The sequence below is a fragment of the Limanda limanda genome, chromosome 8, assembly GCF_963576545.1.
Source record: "Limanda limanda chromosome 8, fLimLim1.1, whole genome shotgun sequence".
Taxonomy (NCBI): Eukaryota; Metazoa; Chordata; class Actinopteri; order Pleuronectiformes; family Pleuronectidae; genus Limanda; species Limanda limanda.
The window spans coordinates 18,751,477-18,771,150 of NC_083643.1; the positions used below are offsets into that span (position 1 = coordinate 18,751,477).

The 19,674-nt window shown below is 39.9% G+C and overlaps 2 protein-coding genes across 2 annotated transcripts; both read right to left on the bottom strand.

The window, feature by feature from the left end:
• Positions 1-1,453: 1,453 nt before the first annotated feature.
• hbp1 (HMG-box transcription factor 1) lies at positions 1,454-10,378 on the bottom strand. The gene is made up of 11 exons (XM_061076690.1): positions 10,339-10,378; positions 8,481-8,659; positions 8,211-8,391; positions 7,685-7,805; positions 7,417-7,531; positions 6,782-6,900; positions 6,245-6,401; positions 5,882-6,026; positions 4,641-4,928; positions 2,799-2,940; positions 1,454-2,700 (listed from the first exon to the last, which is right to left on the bottom strand). Exons 2-11 carry the CDS (start codon positions 8,632-8,634, stop codon positions 2,686-2,688), a joined length of 1,437 nt encoding a protein of 478 aa, XP_060932673.1. The 5' UTR covers positions 8,635-8,659; positions 10,339-10,378; the 3' UTR covers positions 1,454-2,685.
• Positions 10,379-13,348: 2,970 nt separating this feature from the next.
• Positions 13,349-19,569, bottom strand: LOC133009175 (cAMP-dependent protein kinase type II-beta regulatory subunit). The gene is made up of 11 exons (XM_061076588.1): positions 19,281-19,569; positions 18,238-18,273; positions 16,544-16,599; positions 16,316-16,399; positions 15,991-16,097; positions 15,722-15,875; positions 14,143-14,244; positions 13,984-14,058; positions 13,818-13,886; positions 13,590-13,725; positions 13,349-13,482 (listed from the first exon to the last, which is right to left on the bottom strand). The coding sequence occupies exons 1-11, from the start codon at positions 19,552-19,554 to the stop codon at positions 13,349-13,351; spliced, it is 1,227 nt and encodes a 408-aa protein (XP_060932571.1). The 5' UTR covers positions 19,555-19,569.
• Positions 19,570-19,674: the final 105 nt, after the last annotated feature.

Consider the following 19,674-nt stretch of genomic DNA (forward strand, 5'->3'; position numbering starts at 1 on the left):
TCATTCAATTAATTACGATAGCATTTACTGTTGTATAAGTTGAAAAAAATTGATTTTATGGTCTTAATTTATTTATCCATTCTTTGCTTTTTGTATTTTGCCCAAAAGGACCATACCATGTATTCACTTACATCATTTATGGTGTTTAATGGGTCTTGAATGTTTCAAAGTGTCTTGGTGAACCCTGCAAGCCAAAACAGGCACTGCATAAATCACACCCCTGCTTTTGTTTTAAGCCTTAAAACATGCAATAATTACAAGAAGCCGTGTAAAAGGAATTAAGACATGTGTCTGTAACAAAGTGCCAATTATAGATGAGCCAGACTCAGACACAAACACGGCTCTAACACAGAGACACAGAGAGTCTGCTGTCTCTCAGTGAATGACTAAAGTTAATTGCCCCTAATTAGGAGGCTTGATTAGGGTTCGGCTCCTGATTTAAGAGGAAACCAGCAGTGATGAGCCCTGTCTGAATTTCACTATTTAACTTAATTTGACACATGGTTTTAATTCGCAAAACTGTGACAAGATTTGAAAAATGCTTTTAATTTCCGATCCCAAAGCTGCTGCAAGGCTCAGTTAGTTCTCCCGTTTAAACTCCAAACCTTGAGCCAGAAGCACATCATCACACCAAACTTTCCATTTACCCAGTATAAACACTGCATAAAGTATTCACGTCGGATCATTTCGGAGTTGCCTGTTTCGGAGCTATAATTAGATTGCTTGAAAGGCTTGCAGGGTGTTGATCATTGTTATTTCATGAGGCGTGCAGTGCTATGCATCTCACTCTCGCAGACCAACCAGTTTCCACTTCCAGATGAGCAAGGCCCTCCAGATATTCATAAATACAAAAAGAATAACTCCATAAGGGCCATAAATCATTTGAGGCATGTCTTTTTTACACTTATAGTAAGAAGATTTTTATTTTTGTGCAGCTACGTGTTCGTTTCCTAAAGCACAGATACAGAATTACACGCAGGGTATACAGGTGACTTTATATAACGTTTCTGAAGGTGTTGGTCCACTACAAGCTGCAGATCAGCATCAGTGCACACTGACATTGATTTGGCATCTGTTTGGACTCTTCCAACGGGATACTCCTTTATTCTGTTTTGATCATGACCCCTACAGATGGATCATTGTCATCATGCACCTCTGAGCATAAGTTGTGTGACAGCGCCCCCTGGCTGTATTATTTTAAATGTACAGAAATGGGTACAAATGGTGCATGTCAGCACCAGTTGATTTTTAATGATTGCACCGACATCGACCAGTGAGGGAAATTAAGCAAATATTTCACTACTAACTGCATCACTGGCTGTTTTTAGTAATAAAAGTACTCCTTAGAAATGCTTATAATCTGATTCTGTGAACCAGTGAATATAAGATTCAAATAAAACATTCTATATTGAACTAATTCAGCCCAGGAGTAAATAATCTTACAACAGTACAATTGCTACTTTGGAGGCTTTATTAGCATCTGTTCCCGATCGTTTTGATGTGGCAGGGAAGAATAAAAACACTCTTTAACTGTGTTGTTACCTGGAAACATCAAGCTTTACTGGTTGGACATTTAGATCAGTGAATATCAAGAGCTCTTAAAGCTTCAGACATGCCTGGGTTCAGAGTGTCGGAGAAGGACATGCGTTCATGGGAGGAAGCTAAAGGGACAGACAAAAACATGAAATATAACACAAACCCAAGCATCCCCACATGTTGTGATTACAGCTTACAGTTTATGAAAAAGAAACACTTGGATAAGATGCAAGTTTTAAAAAACAATTATTTATAATATGATACAAGGATATTCTGTGCAAGAGGATGTTCGGGGCTATGAAAACCTGTACATTATGGACAAAGCACTTAAAACTCATTTAGCAACCTGACTGCAGACCATGGCCACTGAGCCGCAGCTAACTACCGAGATACTGTTTTATACAAATGGTTTCCACCTGTATACAATGGCTGTATATGATTAGATTACATATTTATATAAAGTGCAAAAGAAACAAGCACTTGCAGTGAAGCCTGAAGTGCTGAGTGTAAACCCACCACCACATGCTCGATGCCTTCACATCACATGGCTGGGTGGCTGAGCAAAAGAAAACCCATCTACAGACTTGGCAGGACAGTATCGCAAACTGTTGGCCATATAGTTCAGCTGCAGAATATAGACTGTAATACAAAAATGTATGAAAGGGTTACCAATCTGTGCAATAGATTGAATCTTACAAATATAATCCATATGAACAGTTGTGAAAAGTTACCTAAAATCCCCTTTTTGAATTATTATAAATAGACACTTGTTGTTTTCCTGCTCCTTCTACATTGAAGCATAGCACCACATGATGTCATCTTTATTTTCAACCTTGAATATGAAATAACCTGAAATCCGCCAGAGGATTCATTCCTCCTTATTTCAGGGGAATAAGACATCTTGGACGTTAAAGATATAAGAAAATATATGCACTGTTAGTGACTAGATTACATGCTTCGTTTATAGTTCATAATCTGGTTTGACTCTATAAATGTTTCAAGGTTAAAAGAAAAGGGAAGTGAAGTCAGCATCACAGTTGAGTATCAAGAATACAGGAGAGCAAAGAGGCATCAAGCGGTCCCTCAGACTCTGTCCAGCACCTCTCCACGCCAAAGAAACGCCAGCAGCCAGGGATTCTGGGGGATTAACTACTGCTGGGAACCCTGTTAAAAGATGTGAACATCATTGTGTCAGGAAATGTCGGAGTACAATCGGTGTGTTGTTACTACAGGTCATGGTTGTGTGACTCCATGGTTCTTACCGAGTTGGTTCTTTTGCGTTTCCAGCAGTCTGGATTGAGCCTCTTCTGCTCCTCAGCCAAAGCTTTGGCCTCCATCGTGTACATCCTCCTCTCCTCATTCTTCATCTTCTTCCACTTGTCTCCAAGGATGACACTAATGGCTCTGGGGTGAAAAGTAAGAGATGGACGATGAAGGATTTACCTTTTCATACGTTTGCCTAAACAAGATCTGTCCTACTTCCTTTTACGTGATCATTTTCTATTCCTGTTTCATTGTAATCTCTATACAATGAAAATATGTTTATCTCCGATCAACGTTACTAACATAACTTGGAACACACAGAATGTAAATGGTCAAAAAAGAAAACACAATGCTGCCTAATGATACTACTAAACTGAATTGAAAATAACACTTAAAAAAATAACATATTCGCTAGATGTAGCGAGGCAGGACTTTTCTTTTTTTCCTACATAAAAAAACAAAAATGTGTAAATCTAAATTATCAATAATAAGTTGGATAAAACAATTATAACAGAGTGAGAGTGGCATCACAGAGCGGCAGAGCCCTATCACAAGATGAGAGCAGAGTTGACCAAATGCGGAGGATTTGATGAAAACAAAAGGTGTCCACTTATTATAGTATTACTTTAGATATAAACCCAAAACCAAAAGGGCAATTACACACGTAAAATGAGCCAATATGCAAACTACAATCTGCTGAAGTGGTAGAAACACTAGAGGCAACACTTAATCTCCACATTGTCAAGTGCAAGTGAAGTGAGCACTCTGAAGAGATTGAAGCGACACGACTCTCTTGTAAAATGTCCTTTGTATTGAGTAACACTGATGTTGTCGTGATTTCTTTACACAGAGGGAACATTTCCACACTGTGGTGTCTCTACTGTAAAGGTCATACTACACTCCAGCTCTACAAATGTTACTACTTTCTCAGTCACTTCAATTAGGACCCATGCGATGGACAGAGTCAAGCACTGTTAGAACCTCCAGCTGGGCTCAAGTGGACTTGCAGGTCAGAGGTCGCCTTTGGTCAAAGAAACATGCTCTGTGCCTTCATACTGGATATTACAACATTAAACGGCCACACTACAAACTGTAGCAGTGCTCTCATAGTTTTTTTTTAGAATCTGATCGCTCTGTTCAATGTTTAGCTGTTTTGGAACCATGATATCACGTCCTGTTGGAAAAGAAACGTCCTGGCACTAAAAAAGGAAATGTCATTACATTTCTGATGTTGGTAAGAAATAAATGTGGATCAGAACATCAGGATGTTAGCGTAATGCTACAGTCTGTGGTCTGCTAGGGTGATAATGTACTAAATATTGTAAAGGAAGGAGGTAGAATAGTAACTTCTCCTTTTAGAAACAATGTTCAGCAGTGAAGCTGAAGACTTCCAGTCAGTCTGCTAGAGCCGACTGAAATCGCAGCGAAACACGTGCTTCAATTCATCCATGAGTCAGGCTTCAAAAGAGGTGGACAGGAGATAGAGGACATATTCATATACTGGAAATGTAATATGAGCATACCTTACTTAACACCTTGACCACACTAATGGATATTTTGCTAAGCAAATATTTCCCTCTGCATTTGGTCCTCTCGTGCTCACGATTTCCAAAGTGTAGATTTTAACCCTGGTTTCTGTAAACTATTTGTCCTTCTAGACTTTCTCACCCCCTACTGATCCGGCATGGTTCGTAATCGTTTTGTCTTCTTAACTGGACAGAGATATTTTGTAAAACAAAGGTCATGTAACACTTCGATTGAAACACTAACATAAATTTGTTATAATTTCATATATATGACAGTGTGGATGACTGCAGCAGATGTCAGTGTCCTTTGTTTACCTGTTGTCCTTCCCAGGATACATCTGTGTGTACTCCACTCTGTACTTCTTGGCAAAGAGCATGAAGGCATTCATTGGCCGCTTGCATCTTACGGGCGTGGCAACGATGGCTGTCCCTGAGGTTTGGCTCCGGTTTGATTTGCTACTTGAGGATTGCGGGGAGCTGGAGCGCTCAAGCTTGTCACAGTCTGGACTCACAGCGCCTCCACTGGACAGGGAGGTCCTGCGCTGACGAGCCATGCTGCTGAGAACATACACTGCTGAGGAATCTAGTGGGGTGAAGTCGTAACTGCAGGATAAGGAAGGAAAACAGGGACATTTGTAAATATTATGAGTCTCTAATCGTACACGTTTTTATCATTTAGCTTTTTGTAGTGTGTGTACATCTGCTGTTTGTTACAGTAAGTATAAAAAAATGTCCCCTTGTCAGTTTCAAATTATGCATCACACTCATTTGAATTTTCATTCGTCTTTCTTTAAAAAAAAGATTTCAAACAAAGTCTTGAATCTTCATGTTAACCTTTTTAGATGTGCTATATAGTTAAATATTTATAAACCAAATATTTACCTTCCCCAAAGAGGATATGTTTTTAATTGGTGTCTGTCTGTCAGCAGGATTACTCAAAAACGACTGAACTGATCTTAACGAAAGTTGGTGAAAGGGTGAGGAATGAGCCAAGGAAGAACCAATCAACTTCTAGAATGGATTCGATTAGAGGGGAAGATGCAGGATTTTTGTTTTCACTTTCTCAGAGCGCCATTCTAGTTTGTTTTAGGAATGGTTGAAATCCTACGATCCAGGCGTAAAACAAATGGAGATCATGCAGTTATCACAGCACTTTTTTAACTTTAAAAATAAAAAGTCTAATGTAGGTTTGTGTGTTTGGGTCTGGCAAAAACGAATCCATTGGGAATAGCTTATCTAATTTGGGACAGATGCTGTGTCTCTAATCAGGAAAAAGCAGATCGTTTTTTTGAGTCAGTGGTTAAGGTTAAGTAAATAGTGGTTAAATTGAGGGTTCAGGGAAATACCCAGGAAATGCATGCAAATCTGTGTAAAGTCCCCGAAAGTGACCTGTGACAACGTGTGTGTTTATATGTGTGCGTCAGACAGAACTCAATACAAGTATAAAACAGTTCTTCAGACAGATGGATACAAAACCATCTTTGTTCTTCTGGTGGATAACTATTCCATACAAGTCTGTTACACAAGGGAAGAACAGATTGTTTAGAGATGTGTACCTTCTGAAAGTGTCAAAAACGACTGAGTCATCACAGTTAATGGCATCTGGGTGGTTTGGTGGCAGGCACACGTCAGCGAGCTGCATCTCATAGCAAGGGATCCCATGGTGCACCACAGTAAGGCTTGGATAAAAGGAAGCCCAACCTAAATACAAAGATGGAAAATTAATGATAACCTCAATCTAAAAGCTATTTGCATTTGGCAAATATTTCAATGAAGGATAACGTCACATTCTGTTTTTATCTGTTGCCAACAAATCTGATATTTATTTAATTATGTTTTTCAAAACACAGAAAGCATAACCTGTAAATTAACACTGTATTTCTATATTTAGCTTAACAGGAAATATGAAATTATTTTACCTTTATTTCTGACAAAAAATGGGTGATCTAGTCGGCATTCGGCTGTTAAAAAGCTCTCATCAGGTGAGCCGGGGTCAAAGGTCAGTTTAAGAGCTGCCTGGCCAAAAGATACTGTCTCCTCATGGCTCACCAGCTTCAGCCCCCCTGAACCATATCTCTGTAAACGAAGCAAAAGCCGATTAAAACAAGGTTTGACTCACACACAAGTTGAACTATAGATGAACCTAACACTCAAGAAATTCTGAAGTAACTTAAATTTGGTGCCTCATTAACTGAAAGGTTAAGAAATTTACTAGAATGAAAAATTCCATCCCCACTGAAAATCATCAAGAATGTGTTTTATGACTCACTCAGCCCGTTTGTCACCTTGTGGCCATTCTAAGCCATAATAATGTAAAGTTCACAGACAAACTGAGTCGGTTAACAATGCAGAAATAATGAACATAAGGTCTACAACCCTGGCGGAGTTTTCCACAGCATTACCAATTCTTATGAAATATTTTCAAGACATACAGAAGTTATTTATCTTTGTCTAACCTTGAGAGATGAGGAGGATGGCATCATGGTTTCATCCTCTGAGTCATCATCTGAATCCCTGAGTTCATCGGCTTCCTGCCACTCTACATTAGGGCCGCGATGGAAGCGCAGGCGAGTTCCTGAATAATAAGATGATGAAAGAGCAGATGTGTGTTGGTATTGATAAGAGGATGTTGGGAAATGAATGCAATGCTGCTGTTCAGACACCAGGGGTTGCTTAAGTCATGTTTATCCTTGATTCATTCAAAAAAGTGAAAACAAAAACTTCACCTCCACCGCTCCTTGTCATCAGCCTTTTAAGGCCAGAGCCGATACAGGAATAATCTGTACTTTTTTATATTATTACTCTACTAATGAACATGAATGAAAAACTTGACTTTCATACAAAAATAAAATTGTGTGTTTTTTCTCCTGTTCATGTTTATTAAAACTCAAAAATGACAGAGGCACACATTTAGAGATTCATGAAAACATCATTGAATTAATTTACTGTCTTCTCATGGGAAGGGTACATGTCTTCACTAGACTGGTTTGTGCCTTTAAGCTATAACGGCATACTTTTCAAGAAGGGTTGGCAGTCACTTCAGCTGGTGTGAATGTAATGTAGTAGAAGCATCTGCAGTGAGAGTGTTTACCTTTCAGGAAGCAATGCCAGGCGGTAGAGGGCCAGGAGTGAGACCAGGCCATGTCTTCATCATCAGAGAAGGACGAGGACATTGAGAAAACACCCGACTCTGATTCACTACTCGCCTGTCATAGATGATAGAAAACATCTTACAATGACACAAGTAAAATAAAGAATTTCAGTTTGAGTGTCATGCAGAATTGACTGTTTATGGATAATTATAATTTTTAGGAATAGGGGATTTTTTAGAGTTTCAGAAGCTGGAAGAGAAAGGTTACCCTGACACGCCTGCGCTCCCTGAGGTGGCCTCTGGACGGGTTGGGTGCGCTGCTGGCTAATGGTGGCCGTGCGTAGGAATGTAAACTATTACTGTTGCCAAAGATGTGGACTGGAGCTGATCTGTAAAAATGTAATAAATAAATATATATGAATTAGTTAGTTATGGTGTCATACACCACACATATACTTACAAGATAACCAACTATACTTTTGCAGGGGGGATACATTTGCAAGACATGAGCATACATTTCTTACATTACATAGAAACAAAGAAATTGATGATAAGTGAACATATAAATGATACTCTGTATAACATATTTGTAGCTGAACGTAATCCTGTAAAATACTTGGTTATTGTATTTGATTTTAGATTTCAGTTATGTGGCTTATCCTGCTTTCTGGAATTCCCCCCAGGTATACTAGTGGGCACTTGTTATTCTGTGCGATGACAACGTCTCTTTGTGTTCATGTCACATGTAGACAACAGTTAAACATAACTCCATACTACCACATATTTGTACAAACCTCTTATGTAGGGCGTCCTTCAGCAAAGGGCTCTGAGGACTGGTGGCAATGTTGGCCAGTTCAGTGAGCCAGTTGGTGCTGGGGGAACAGCTGAGCTCCTGGTGAGACACTCCTGCTCTGACCTGAAATAACCCAGGAGCCCTCTGGTCCTCCTCCACCTCCTGTAGCTCTGGCATGTCATCTAAAGAGAGGTTAACAGTAATATTCATAATAAACATGAGGGGGAAAAAAATATATAGAATGTGACTTGTTGCTGCTGCAGTGTTTTACCGTAATCCATGTGGCACCCAGGTGAGGAAGGCAGGTCTTCGTTACACTTGAGTGGATCAAAAGACTCGTCCATTCCCACAATGTCCTGTAGTTTCCTCTTTTCTTTTTGCCTATTTTTTAAAAAAACTTGGCGACGGGTCCGTTTACTAAGCATCCATCATCATGTTCTGCCACGTCGGCTGGTTTTAGACAAAACAAAAATACAAAATTAGAGCTTTCACAGACAGAGTGTTGGACGGCGTACTAAAGCCATTTAAAGGAAATATAGGTAATATTAGGAGAATAAAGTTGCAAATTTACGAGAAGTGGGTGAGGTCGGGTTTGCATCATTATAGAGGGGAAATATCAGATCAGCATTTTGCCTGTTTTAAAATGAGACACACGGAGAGCCTTGTTCAGTTATTCTTACTGTATGTTTCAGAAATAAGAAAATATGTAATCTTATCTAATCTTATCACATCACAACCAAATCATCATAAGTATCAGGACCTTGAAAAGATTGTGTAAGTGTCTGTTTCACAGTAAGAAACACAGACTCAGAGGAAGTCGCTTCTTTAGCCGACCGGAGGACAAAGCCACAATGTTACAAAATTATTCTCGAACAAAAAATGAATATGGCCCTAATACATACAGAGTGAGAATGCAGCACATTTTTCTTACGAAATAGTAATTGCATTCATAAATCTAAGTGTTAATATGTTGATTTTTTTTGTAGTCAAATTTAGGTTTCATTTAGACACGATGAAAAGATCCATGGAATGAAAACACTAACACTATAAACATTGAGCGTCAAAGCTATGTGAGGACTCCAGTTAAATCTTAACGGGTCCGCTCGCTACAACAGAGTCCATGTATGGTATGGACACGCTGAAAAAGGACAGGCGGTCTGTGGGGACTCCTTTGTCTGTGAATCCACACAGTGCAGCGCTGTGGCTGGTCACGTGACCCGCTGCGTGGAGGCCTTGTTTATAAACTTGAGAGGATGTCGCGCATGCGCAGCAGAGCTCATTCATTCATGGCTGCGTAGCAAAAGTGATGAATTTACGGAATTCGCCTCAAAAAGCGTCGACAGAAGAAAACCACGAAGGGACATCAGCGAAAGGAGGAGACATGTGTGTGCTTATATGGAAATTACCTAATGTTTGAAGACATGCAAAAAAAACAGTGTAAAGCATTAAAATAAGCAGTGGGCCTTGCACTATATTGTTTTGAAGAGAAGAATGTTTATTAGCGATCTGACAAGCGAGCCCGAGTCGCTGCGGGGTCGGAAAACCCCGTCGCTTCTTCTCCGTAAAGGCGGATTCACTTGAAAGACGTCGTGTGTAAAATGTGATAAAAGCAGAATGGTGGTTTAAAGTGCGTGGCGTGGTAGTTTAAAGTCGGGGCCTGCTGCTGCTGCCCCCCTCCCCCTGTCCACCCCCCCCTGTCCTCCTCGGCTCAGACCCACAGGCCGTGGCTCTAACACTGTAAACAAAAGAATGTCAACAAGTTGAGGCATGACGCAACCTCCGAGCTCCGTTCGAAATGAATGACACCGAAGCCTCCCTGAGCTTTATATCAAATTCCTGACTACACGGAGACCAGAGGCTGCGCCGCGCTGGGATCACTGGTTTCAGTCCACAGAAGCTGCTGTCGGGTGGGTTTGCTACCATCAAAACAACAAGCGTCACAGCGAGAGAGAGAGAGAGAGAAAACCAGTGGCGAGCCCAACCTGTGATTCTACGTGGAATAAGAAGCGTGACAGCCCGGTTCAAACACAGCGCTGGGCTCGCGGAGACGTGGACGACACGATGCTAACGTTAGAAGCGACTTTCGACGGATTATTTCTTGGGGAAAAAGTCAAGAAGTTACCACTTACCAGACCTGTCGCCATCAAAAAACTCTCTGGCATTCACTCGATGGGTGGGAATGAATGTCTCCGGAGGAAGAAGGCTATTGGTGGGCCAGAACGTCAATAACGAAAGCTCTGGTATTCGATTGGTTGAAGCTGTTGAGAAAAATACAGTGGGCGGCGCCACGTTTGTTGCTCATCACGTCATTGGATGAAAGTGCGAGCCTGTTATTGCCCAGTAACAGCTGATTGGCAATAACAGGAACAATACATGTTATTTTTCCTCTGCAATGCTGCGACTAAAGCAAAACGAACTTGGACAAATGTCTTTCTAGATTCTAATGCTTGTTTATTATTGTGATTCAATCGTTTCGGCTGTTGAGGCACAATATCTAGTGCGTGGACAAAAGAATGACGATGAATGAAAAATGAATGAATGGTGAGGAAGTGAGTGAATGAACATCGGTTAATTGGTGGTATTTCCTTTGTTATATGTCCTATATAACGTTCTGCCGGGATGAAATTAAAAGCTGCATGGCCCAAAACCTTTCTGCACATGAATAATTGGAATTCAGAGGTGATTATAATTACACCCCTTGGCCTTAAGTAGGCCAAGGGGTGTAATTAAGCAATATTAACAATCTCTCCTCTGTTGCCCTATTAACCAATGTACGTAAAGAGGCCTGTAACTCAGGAGTTATTTGTGATTCTGAGCTGTGTTGTGATGCTCAAGTGACCAAGTGGTGCAATCCTGCTTTGCCCAACAGCTTAACTCAAATGAGATCATTCCTTTCTTTTACAGACTTGTCATCCAGACTCCCTGAGATCCTCCAGCATGGTCCTGGTAACTTTATGTTCATCCTACCTGGTGTATCTGCGATGAAGATGTTGTAGTTATCTTTCATAAAATGAAGCAGAATTTGCTTTATTACTTTTCATATGCATTGCTTATATATACGTTTGAATAATGTACTATTGCATGTTGGCTATTTCAGAGGTCTGTTAAGCAAGTGGCACACTCTTCAGACCCCAGTTAGCAACTTTTCAAAATAAAATCTCTGTAATTCTGCTCGATATATAGCGTTACATCTTTTGCGATGAAGACAACTTTCTAAAGAGGAAGTCGATTTTGCTGCCATGATGGCGATCACCATCCATACATTTCTGTGTCAGCCTGATAAGGTGAAATAAATAATGATAGAATTAACAGAATAATCTGGTGGTGATTTTTATCCCGCCCTCACTGACTGCTACAGAGCGCTGGCCAACTGCTTATTAAATTTTTATCCATATTGAACATATCTTGTTGCAAAATCACCGCTGCACTTCCTTGGGCCCTTAACAATATCAACCACATCTTCATCCCCCACTCAATCCTCTTTCAACCCCCATCTCCCAATCAAGTTCTTATCCTCGTAACCCCAGCCCAGGCAACCACCTGCCCCTTTGACCCAATCCCTTTTCAAATTCTCAAATGTATTGCTCTTGACCTTCCTCTTTTTCTCAACCATCTGATTACCAATTCCTGGTCAACTGGCTGATTCCCTAATTCTCTTAAAGAGGCAAGAGTGAACCCTCCACTCAGTATTAGGCTGAAAAGATGAAAGTTTCTCAAGAAATGTGAGCCACAGACAGACAGACAGACAGACAGACATTTGTGCAATTAGTAGGCACATTATTAATATTATTGGAACACTAATATGACACGAAAACTATATAAAAATGTCCTTTATTGTCATGAAAAGTGAAACATACAGTACTTTCATCCAGTATTATGGGTTCTGCCCTCAGAAATGACCAGTAGCCTACAACCTGCACAAAGGGGGGAAATCAATTTATAATGTTTAAATGTTAAAGCAGCTTCAAACAGTTAAAGCTGCAGGAAAGCACAGACATAATACAGACTAATCATTCATTTTAGAAGAAGAGAGAGGGAGAGTCAGAGCGACTTAGATTCCTGTTGAAAGGGAACATCAGAATATGTGTTTCCATAAAGAAGAAGCTGTTGGCAGAGGTAGACAGCAATAATGAATGTCATAATTATAAATATATGTTTCACCGACACAAAAACAGACTTAAATTTGACATTAAAACACAGGAAAATCAATTGTCTCAAGACATTGCCCATAATGGCTGCAGTCTAGTGGGGTAACTTATCAAATTAAAGGTGGGTCTTTACATCAACAGTAAATACTTAGTTTCAAATTGTATAGCAATGTGTTGTATATTCTTACAAAACTATCAGCTATCTCTCTGAAGAATCTTTTTGTTTTTTTGTTTATTTTCAAAAGGCTAACAGCCACAAACACTGTCCAACAATGATGTACATCTTATGAACACGTATTTAAGGGATTAAAATCTCATGATAAACAAAACGTGTTTTGTAAAAGTACTGCCAAGTGTACATTCTCATGTGATCAAATATGTGAAAGATGCTATTTAAACACAGAATCAAATCCACTCCCTTTATAAATTGTTTATCCGTTCTGGTGTTGTGTTGCCTCGTGCTGTCAGTGTTCGTTCTCTTGCCCCAAAAATATTGACCAGAGAATATGACGTGTTTTATTCACAATTATCCAGTAAGAAATTTGCTTTGGCATCTGGTTTTAGCAAACAATATTTAAAAATGTACAAACAATATAATTCTGTGGGTGTAACGATAACACTGTGGGATAGAAGGTGAGAGTTAACAAAAGTGTTCGGAATACAAATGAATAATGCATCTGACACTGACGAGTAAAATGTACACATACGTCTATTATGTGAGTAGGTCGTGACAAATCGAAATTTAAAGAAGCTGTAAGCAACTCTGCTTTGGCTCACTTGTAGTCGTAACACTCTGTGGCAAACTCTGCTGAAATGAACCTCGTCTCATCTGGGAATCTGAAGCTGTTTGTTCTATTTATCTTATACACAAATAGCGTCATGGGTATTTGCATTTCTTGTAAGAAAAGCCGTTTAAGTGACTACAGGGGGAGAACCTCCATATAAGCCTTCTGTTTTTTCCTCCACTGATTCATGGTCCATTGGAGCCATCTTATGCACTGTGTTGCTCAATCTCTGGGCTACTTCCAAACAGGGTGACCAGCTGCTCCTCATAGTTAGCAATGTTTCTCTTCATGATGTCCATGCACGGGCCCAGCAATCTCTCGAAGGCTTTGACATCCATGACTGAAAAACAAAACAAGACATAGTTCAAAGAGAGTGACATCAAATCTTAACTTGTACAGTGGAACACTCACGTGCTGGATTCAATATAAAAAATGATCATCAAGTACCCAAGCATTTCACGCTCCCCACAGCATACGCCGATGCAGCTCTGGGCTTGTTTGTGACAAGTGCCAACTCCCCAAAATACTGGCCCCTTGAACATGTGGCAATGTCCGTCTCCTCTTCCTCCTGGTCTTTTTTCGTCTGGTAGATGAAAAAAAAGACACAATAACATACCAGAAAACACCACCGTTTTTTTTACACCTAAAAAATTAAAGGGAGACTGTGCAACATACCCTGCTTCTTTTCATGGTGATTCTAACTTGGCCAGACTCGACAATGTAGAAGGAAACCGCTAAATCCCCCTGTAACACAAAGCATTAATGTGATGTGGAATGAGTGGCTATGGGTTTTTATAAATGCTCCATCAGAATATAAAATAAAAAGAGAGAGACTCTTCACCTGTGCAATAATCTGCTGTGAATCATTGAACACCTTGGTGGACAGAACATCTACAACCTTCATTCTCTCAGAGAGCTGTGAATGGACACGTATTTGGTTATCAGTGGTTTCACTGTAAATGCATTAAGCAGTTTCCTTACACAAAGCAACTCTTCTAACCTCTAGTGATGTGAGCAGTGGTAGCGTTTCGATGAACGCCTCATACAGCTTTCTCTTCTTGGCGTTATTCTTCACTATGATCCTCCTGAATGTCAGACGATCCTGCAACAGAAATTCAAAGACGATTTCAAGACAATGTAGAAAGGAATATATTTTACTTTATCTAATCCTGTGGTACCAGGTTAATGATATGTTATGTACATATGTTTGACTTGATGGATGGATGGATAGACATGAAAAAAATCTTATTTCACAATCAAAAGCCCTTATTATTTTTGATAACTCCTCTTGAACTAGGAGGTGTCTACTGGACATAACAGAATAATACAAAAAATACACCTAATGGAATGGAAAAACAGTCCAGAAGTTCCATAAAGTCAGACACCATCACCTTTTCAATATTGCACTTTTTTTCCTTGACTCGCTAAAATTAAGGATGACTGTGTAATGATTCTCTGGAAGCCTTTCACCATATAACTGATATAAATCCACATTTTTGCGTTAGGGGTCACTGTAAACCAGATTTTAAATAAGCAGAGAATCTCCTGCAAACAAGACACCACTCTGGACATTTCAACCACGTGTCCTTCTGAGTGTTTCAATATTAAATATTCAGAACTCTTCAGGTTTTAAGTAACTTATGCGAGATTATAAGCAGTTTAGAAACAAGTTATAACGAGAACCACAGCAGAAGTTCTAGCTGACATTACACAACCAATCCCATCCCAAAAACAAGCCAGCTCAGCTCTAACCTTGTTGTAAAGTAGTCAGAGTAAGTCCTTGTCCTTAGAACTCAGAGTACTCTCGTGTTAATATCTGACCAGGCTGCCCCTAAATTACAGAGCATTTTAAATCAGACTACCATAGTGATAGTATTATTCGTTAGAAGCTCCTCAGCAGTGCCATCCCTCATCAACCTGAGGGAATTGTTAGTTTAACAGAGCTGGATTCTTGTAAACACACACAATACAAGTTACCATGCAGGGGTTTCAGCTGCAACCTGCCCAGTCTGCACAGACACAACATTACAAAGAGGTTAGTCACCTTTTAAAAGGACACAACCTTCACTGAGTCATTAATAAACAAGCTGGGATTCAGTAGCAACTGAAAATTCAAAACAACTGTCGGGGCCACAGTTCTTACAGTAGTTTGAATTTGTTTTAGGAAAAAGCCTTTGAATAGATGTTTCACCCAAAACATCCTCATCAATCTGCATGATGGTGCTGGCAGATCCACTTCTTTACATCTTGGTAATTTCTAACAACTTAAATCATCAACCTAAATCGATCAGAGGTGTTTGCTCACTAAACAAGATACGTACAGATCGTCATCTGAAAGCTGAGCTCTCTAATTGCACCACAATATGATTTTAAAAGTTCTGTAATTATATACAGTGGACTTCAGTGGATTTTATTCAGTATGTAGTAGTATGTGTCACTAAGATGATATGATCTCACTCATGATACCAGGTACCAACGCTGCTAAAGACGATCTGGGTGTTTACTGTAAATCCTGAGGACAGAACAGCGTGTAACAAAAAGCTGAGCGTGGCGCAAACTCTGCTGAGGATTTAACTCACTAGGCACCAAAGGGCTCCAGGCGAGACAGCGACTATGGTGGCTGCCCTGGGGGTGTTGTACATCAGTGCTAGCTCTCCAAAGCTTCCTCTGTTGTCATAGCAGCCGACCAGTTTATCCATACCATCAACCTTCACGAATATGTTAAACATCCCACTGAAAGAAAAAACAAAAGCAAAACAACAAATCAAATCTTGTCATCATTTTCAAAACTACATTTCTCACAACCAAGGATCTGATTACAGAGAAAGGGCTTCCAGTCAAAATGTACCTTTCAAGAACATAAAAGTTGTCCCCGTCATCATGTTGATCAATAATGTGCTCCTCTTCTGTGCAGAACTTCTCAAACATGGCATCCAGCACCTGAGACATCTGTTCCTGTGGGGTGGTTATAGAGCAGCATCGTTGAACAACATCACAATGAAACAATTGCACAGAATGAACTCTGCTGTTTTAGCTACTTCAAAATAATTTCAAAAATCATGCATGGTGCACTGAGCTGTGGCAAAAAGCTGCTGGCCTCAGGCCGCCCTCTCCTCTGTGTCATTTAAGAGACGGCAGAGGACAAACTGGAGCACATGAAATAATCCACTCACTTGATCCAAATTCTTGAACAGAAGAATGTCCCTACATGCTTCCTGTAGTCTCTGTCTCTGCTCATCGGTTTTTGGGTGGGTGATCTGCAAAACCAAACACACACCTGTGTTGTTGCCCCGAGGGAACTTATACAGAATAGTTATTCTAATCCAGAGCTACAAATCCGGATCCTGCCACATTCAAGAGAAAATTGAAAGTAGAAAATTGTGAGGTGGGGCGCAGCCTACCCATGGCTCTTTATCCTCATCATCATCATCATCAGGATTGAATGCTTCAGCACACACTGCATGACATAAACAAATGAGTGTTCAGTTAGACAAACACATTTTTAACCAACTTATACTTCTCAGACGTGTCAGAACCTGAATATGTAAGACATTAATTAATCATTGCACATATTTAAACTCCTGTTGGTCTCATTTATTATATTTCAGACAATAATGTCTTCGATTTGGTTGTTAACATGCTGATCTTGTATTGTAAATCACATATGGAGGATAACCAAAATGATCCACAACTTCACTGTTTTTTTGCACAGGTTAAAAAATCATTACGAGACCCTTAAATGTATTGATAAGAAAAAAATAACATGACTGTAGGACTATTTAATAATCTCTTAATGGAGGAATAATGTGAGATTTATTTTTCCTTTCCTTTTTATCTACTTTTGTTTTGATTTGTCTTCTGTCCTCTATTCTCGTTGTCATTGTAATACTATCTGTTTTTCTTTTATGTAAATAACATTTTGCATCTACCTATCTGTAAAGAGAACATGTCTGCTGTTTTGTAAAATAAAAAAAAGAAGAATACTATCACACTCATGATCGAACCAGTACTTCAAATTGCCGTAACTTCTTATACATTCGACTTATGTTACTGATCAAGATCAAATTGTATTGTCATTATTTGTATCAGTTATTATCCATGTAATTTTTTTTATATTTGTGATTTGAACCCTTTATTGACTGGTAGTTGCAGTAGCCTGCTTTTGTAATACACTTTACACTGACCATCTTTGGGTAAATAAGACAGTTTATATGGACACTGCAGTACTAAGGTATTTATCACATAACCGTGATGGTCACAGTTGGACTCACAGCCAGGCAAACCTTGCTGCATGGCATACCCTGCTCTGTCTAACACCAACATTTCAAGCAGCATTCTTTCTCTGGCAAATTTTTTTAAAAGTCTGCTGGCTATTTGTCTTTTGCAAGGGATATTAATTTCCCATCTGAAATGACAAAAGGTAGGAAAGAATCATGATTCAAGTGCTACTGAATATTTGCTCCTCCTTATCCTTTCTAATGTGCAACCATCAATTCATCTTCCCCTTTTTAATTAGTGAAATGCAACATAACATGTGACTCTCGATTAGACACCTTACTACAATGTGGGATGAGACAGAGTTAACAAAAAGGGGAATAACATCTCATATAATATAATATACAATGTTGCAGAAAAGGGTAAAATCAAAAAAAGATAGAAGGAATGCAAATGTATTTGTGTGTGTAAGACAGGGCTTTTTTGTGTGGGAGTGTGTGTCTGAGGCAATCATTAGCCCTAATTGAACAAAGTTGTGTTTATGAAGCTACAACAATACTATAACCATGACAAAGAGATTATTAGAAGTCATACATTTCCGTCTCTCCCTGTCATTTTCACGCAGTGACATTATAAACAAGAATTGATACAAAGCGCTTTTACAAACTCTAATTAATCAGCACTGTTAGGATTAACCAAAGACAGTGAGACAAGACAGATGGAAAAATACTTCAGTCCAGTTCATGCTAGATCAAATCTGACGCAGCCTTCATGTTCACGTGTCAAACAAGTTTTATACAGTACATTTCAACACTCACAGTCCAGAGTTCTCCTCTTGACAGAGGGTTTTAACTGGCTGCTCAGACAGGAGCAAACTCACCTGATGCTCTTCTGATGAACCGGTTTATGACTGGGGCTGCAAAAACATAGAAATATACAGTTAAATGTAACCATTAAGTTAATGTTTCTTCCAGTAACTTAATTATTACAGGTGATTATCAATTTATTGCTGCATCTGCAGTGGCACATGTGCAGCAGAGAGTGCCGAGCCCTTAAGGATCCATCTTTATTGGGGTAAAACCAGATTAAGGACAGTTGCTTTGAAGCTTGTCTGCCACTTTGAATCTAATTTGAATTAGAATAACACATTTAGATGTAAAACAAGTCCAAACCTATGAAATATACATGAGACAGGAGGTGTCATTCATGAATGGTCGGCCAGCCAGCGTTGTCGGGTACACTACAATCATCATGACAAGACTCTGGAGTTTTGATCGATACACAACTGGGACTCCAAAAAATAGTAAAATATATAATTTGATGAGAGAATAAAGACGCCTTATGTAATCATTGCAGCCAGCCTTGAGGACCCCACCGCTCATTGGGATGCTGTGTCAGAGCTCTGGGTTGCTATGCTACTTGCTGCACCTTCACTGGCTATTGTTATGAAAATTAGCAGTTTATGAAAACATCACATCGCATAACATCATGAGATCACATTAGAGGTTTAGATCCTATGTCTATATCTGCGATTTGTCTTATTTTTGGATGTATAGTCGGGGTATAGGCCCATCCGGCCTGCAACCGAAAAATAACAAATGGTGCAAGGTGTTATTTTAAATAGGGAAGAAATCTCCGGTAGCCCTTGATCCTGCAGCTATTTTAAAAGCTGTCCCTCTTTTTAAAACGTGTCTGCACAGATGTAGGGCAAGCCATGTTCATTAGGCACCATTCAGCCTCTGTGACCATATATGGAAAATGACAGCGCCGTGGTGGTGGTGGATGCAAGGTGGAGGAGAGCCGGAGCATCGCTGCGCTCAATGTGTCCCACATCATCCCCAGCGATACATGCTCACAATACGAATCACAGCTAGACCATCCACCTCCCCATTCGCCATCTTCTCCAAATCTATTCTCTCCTACCTATGAATTCCTCGTCATCGTCGTCGTCCTCCTCCTCCTCCTCTCCGTTCTCCGAGTCGATCTGCATGGCTTCGTCAATGAAGTTGACCGCTTTCCCAGGTCTCGGGGCCGAATTCTGGTCATTGCCACACGAGGCCTCTTTGGTCTCCCGGTCCTTCAGCTGGGTGAAGTACTGCAGCGCGAACTCGAGCAAATCCCTGGGCTGGCTCCTCAACACTTCCACGGTAAAGCTCTGTAGCAGCTCCGTCAGTCCTTCAGGAATTTCTATACTCATTCCTGTTCTCAGTCTATGGATGTGGACTAAACCGGTTTGCTGCGATTTTTTCCTTTTGTGAATTAAATCAAAGGCACACAAGCATGCACGCAAAGATCGGATGAAAAAAACAAAAACAAA

Coding starts and splice junctions, on each gene's coding strand:
- hbp1 (XM_061076690.1), bottom strand. CDS start 8,634: ATGCTTAGTAAACGGACCCGTCGCCAAGTTTTTTTAAAAAATAGGCAA. Junction 7,532..7,684: donor GGGAGCGCAGGCGTGTCAGG/GTAACCTTTCTC, acceptor CATCTATGACAG/GCGAGTAGTGAATCAGAGTC. Junction 4,929..5,881: donor GTTTTTGACACTTTCAGAAG/GTACACATCTCT, acceptor CTTATCCTGCAG/TTACGACTTCACCCCACTAG.
- LOC133009175 (XM_061076588.1), bottom strand. CDS start 19,554: ATGAGTATAGAAATTCCTGAAGGACTGACGGAGCTGCTACAGAGCTTT. Junction 16,600..18,237: donor GTTCATCAGAAGAGCATCAG/GTGAGTTTGCTC, acceptor TATGTCATGCAG/TGTGTGCTGAAGCATTCAAT. Junction 14,245..15,721: donor CTGGAGCCCTTTGGTGCCTA/GTGAGTTAAATC, acceptor TTTCTGTTGCAG/GATCGTCTGACATTCAGGAG.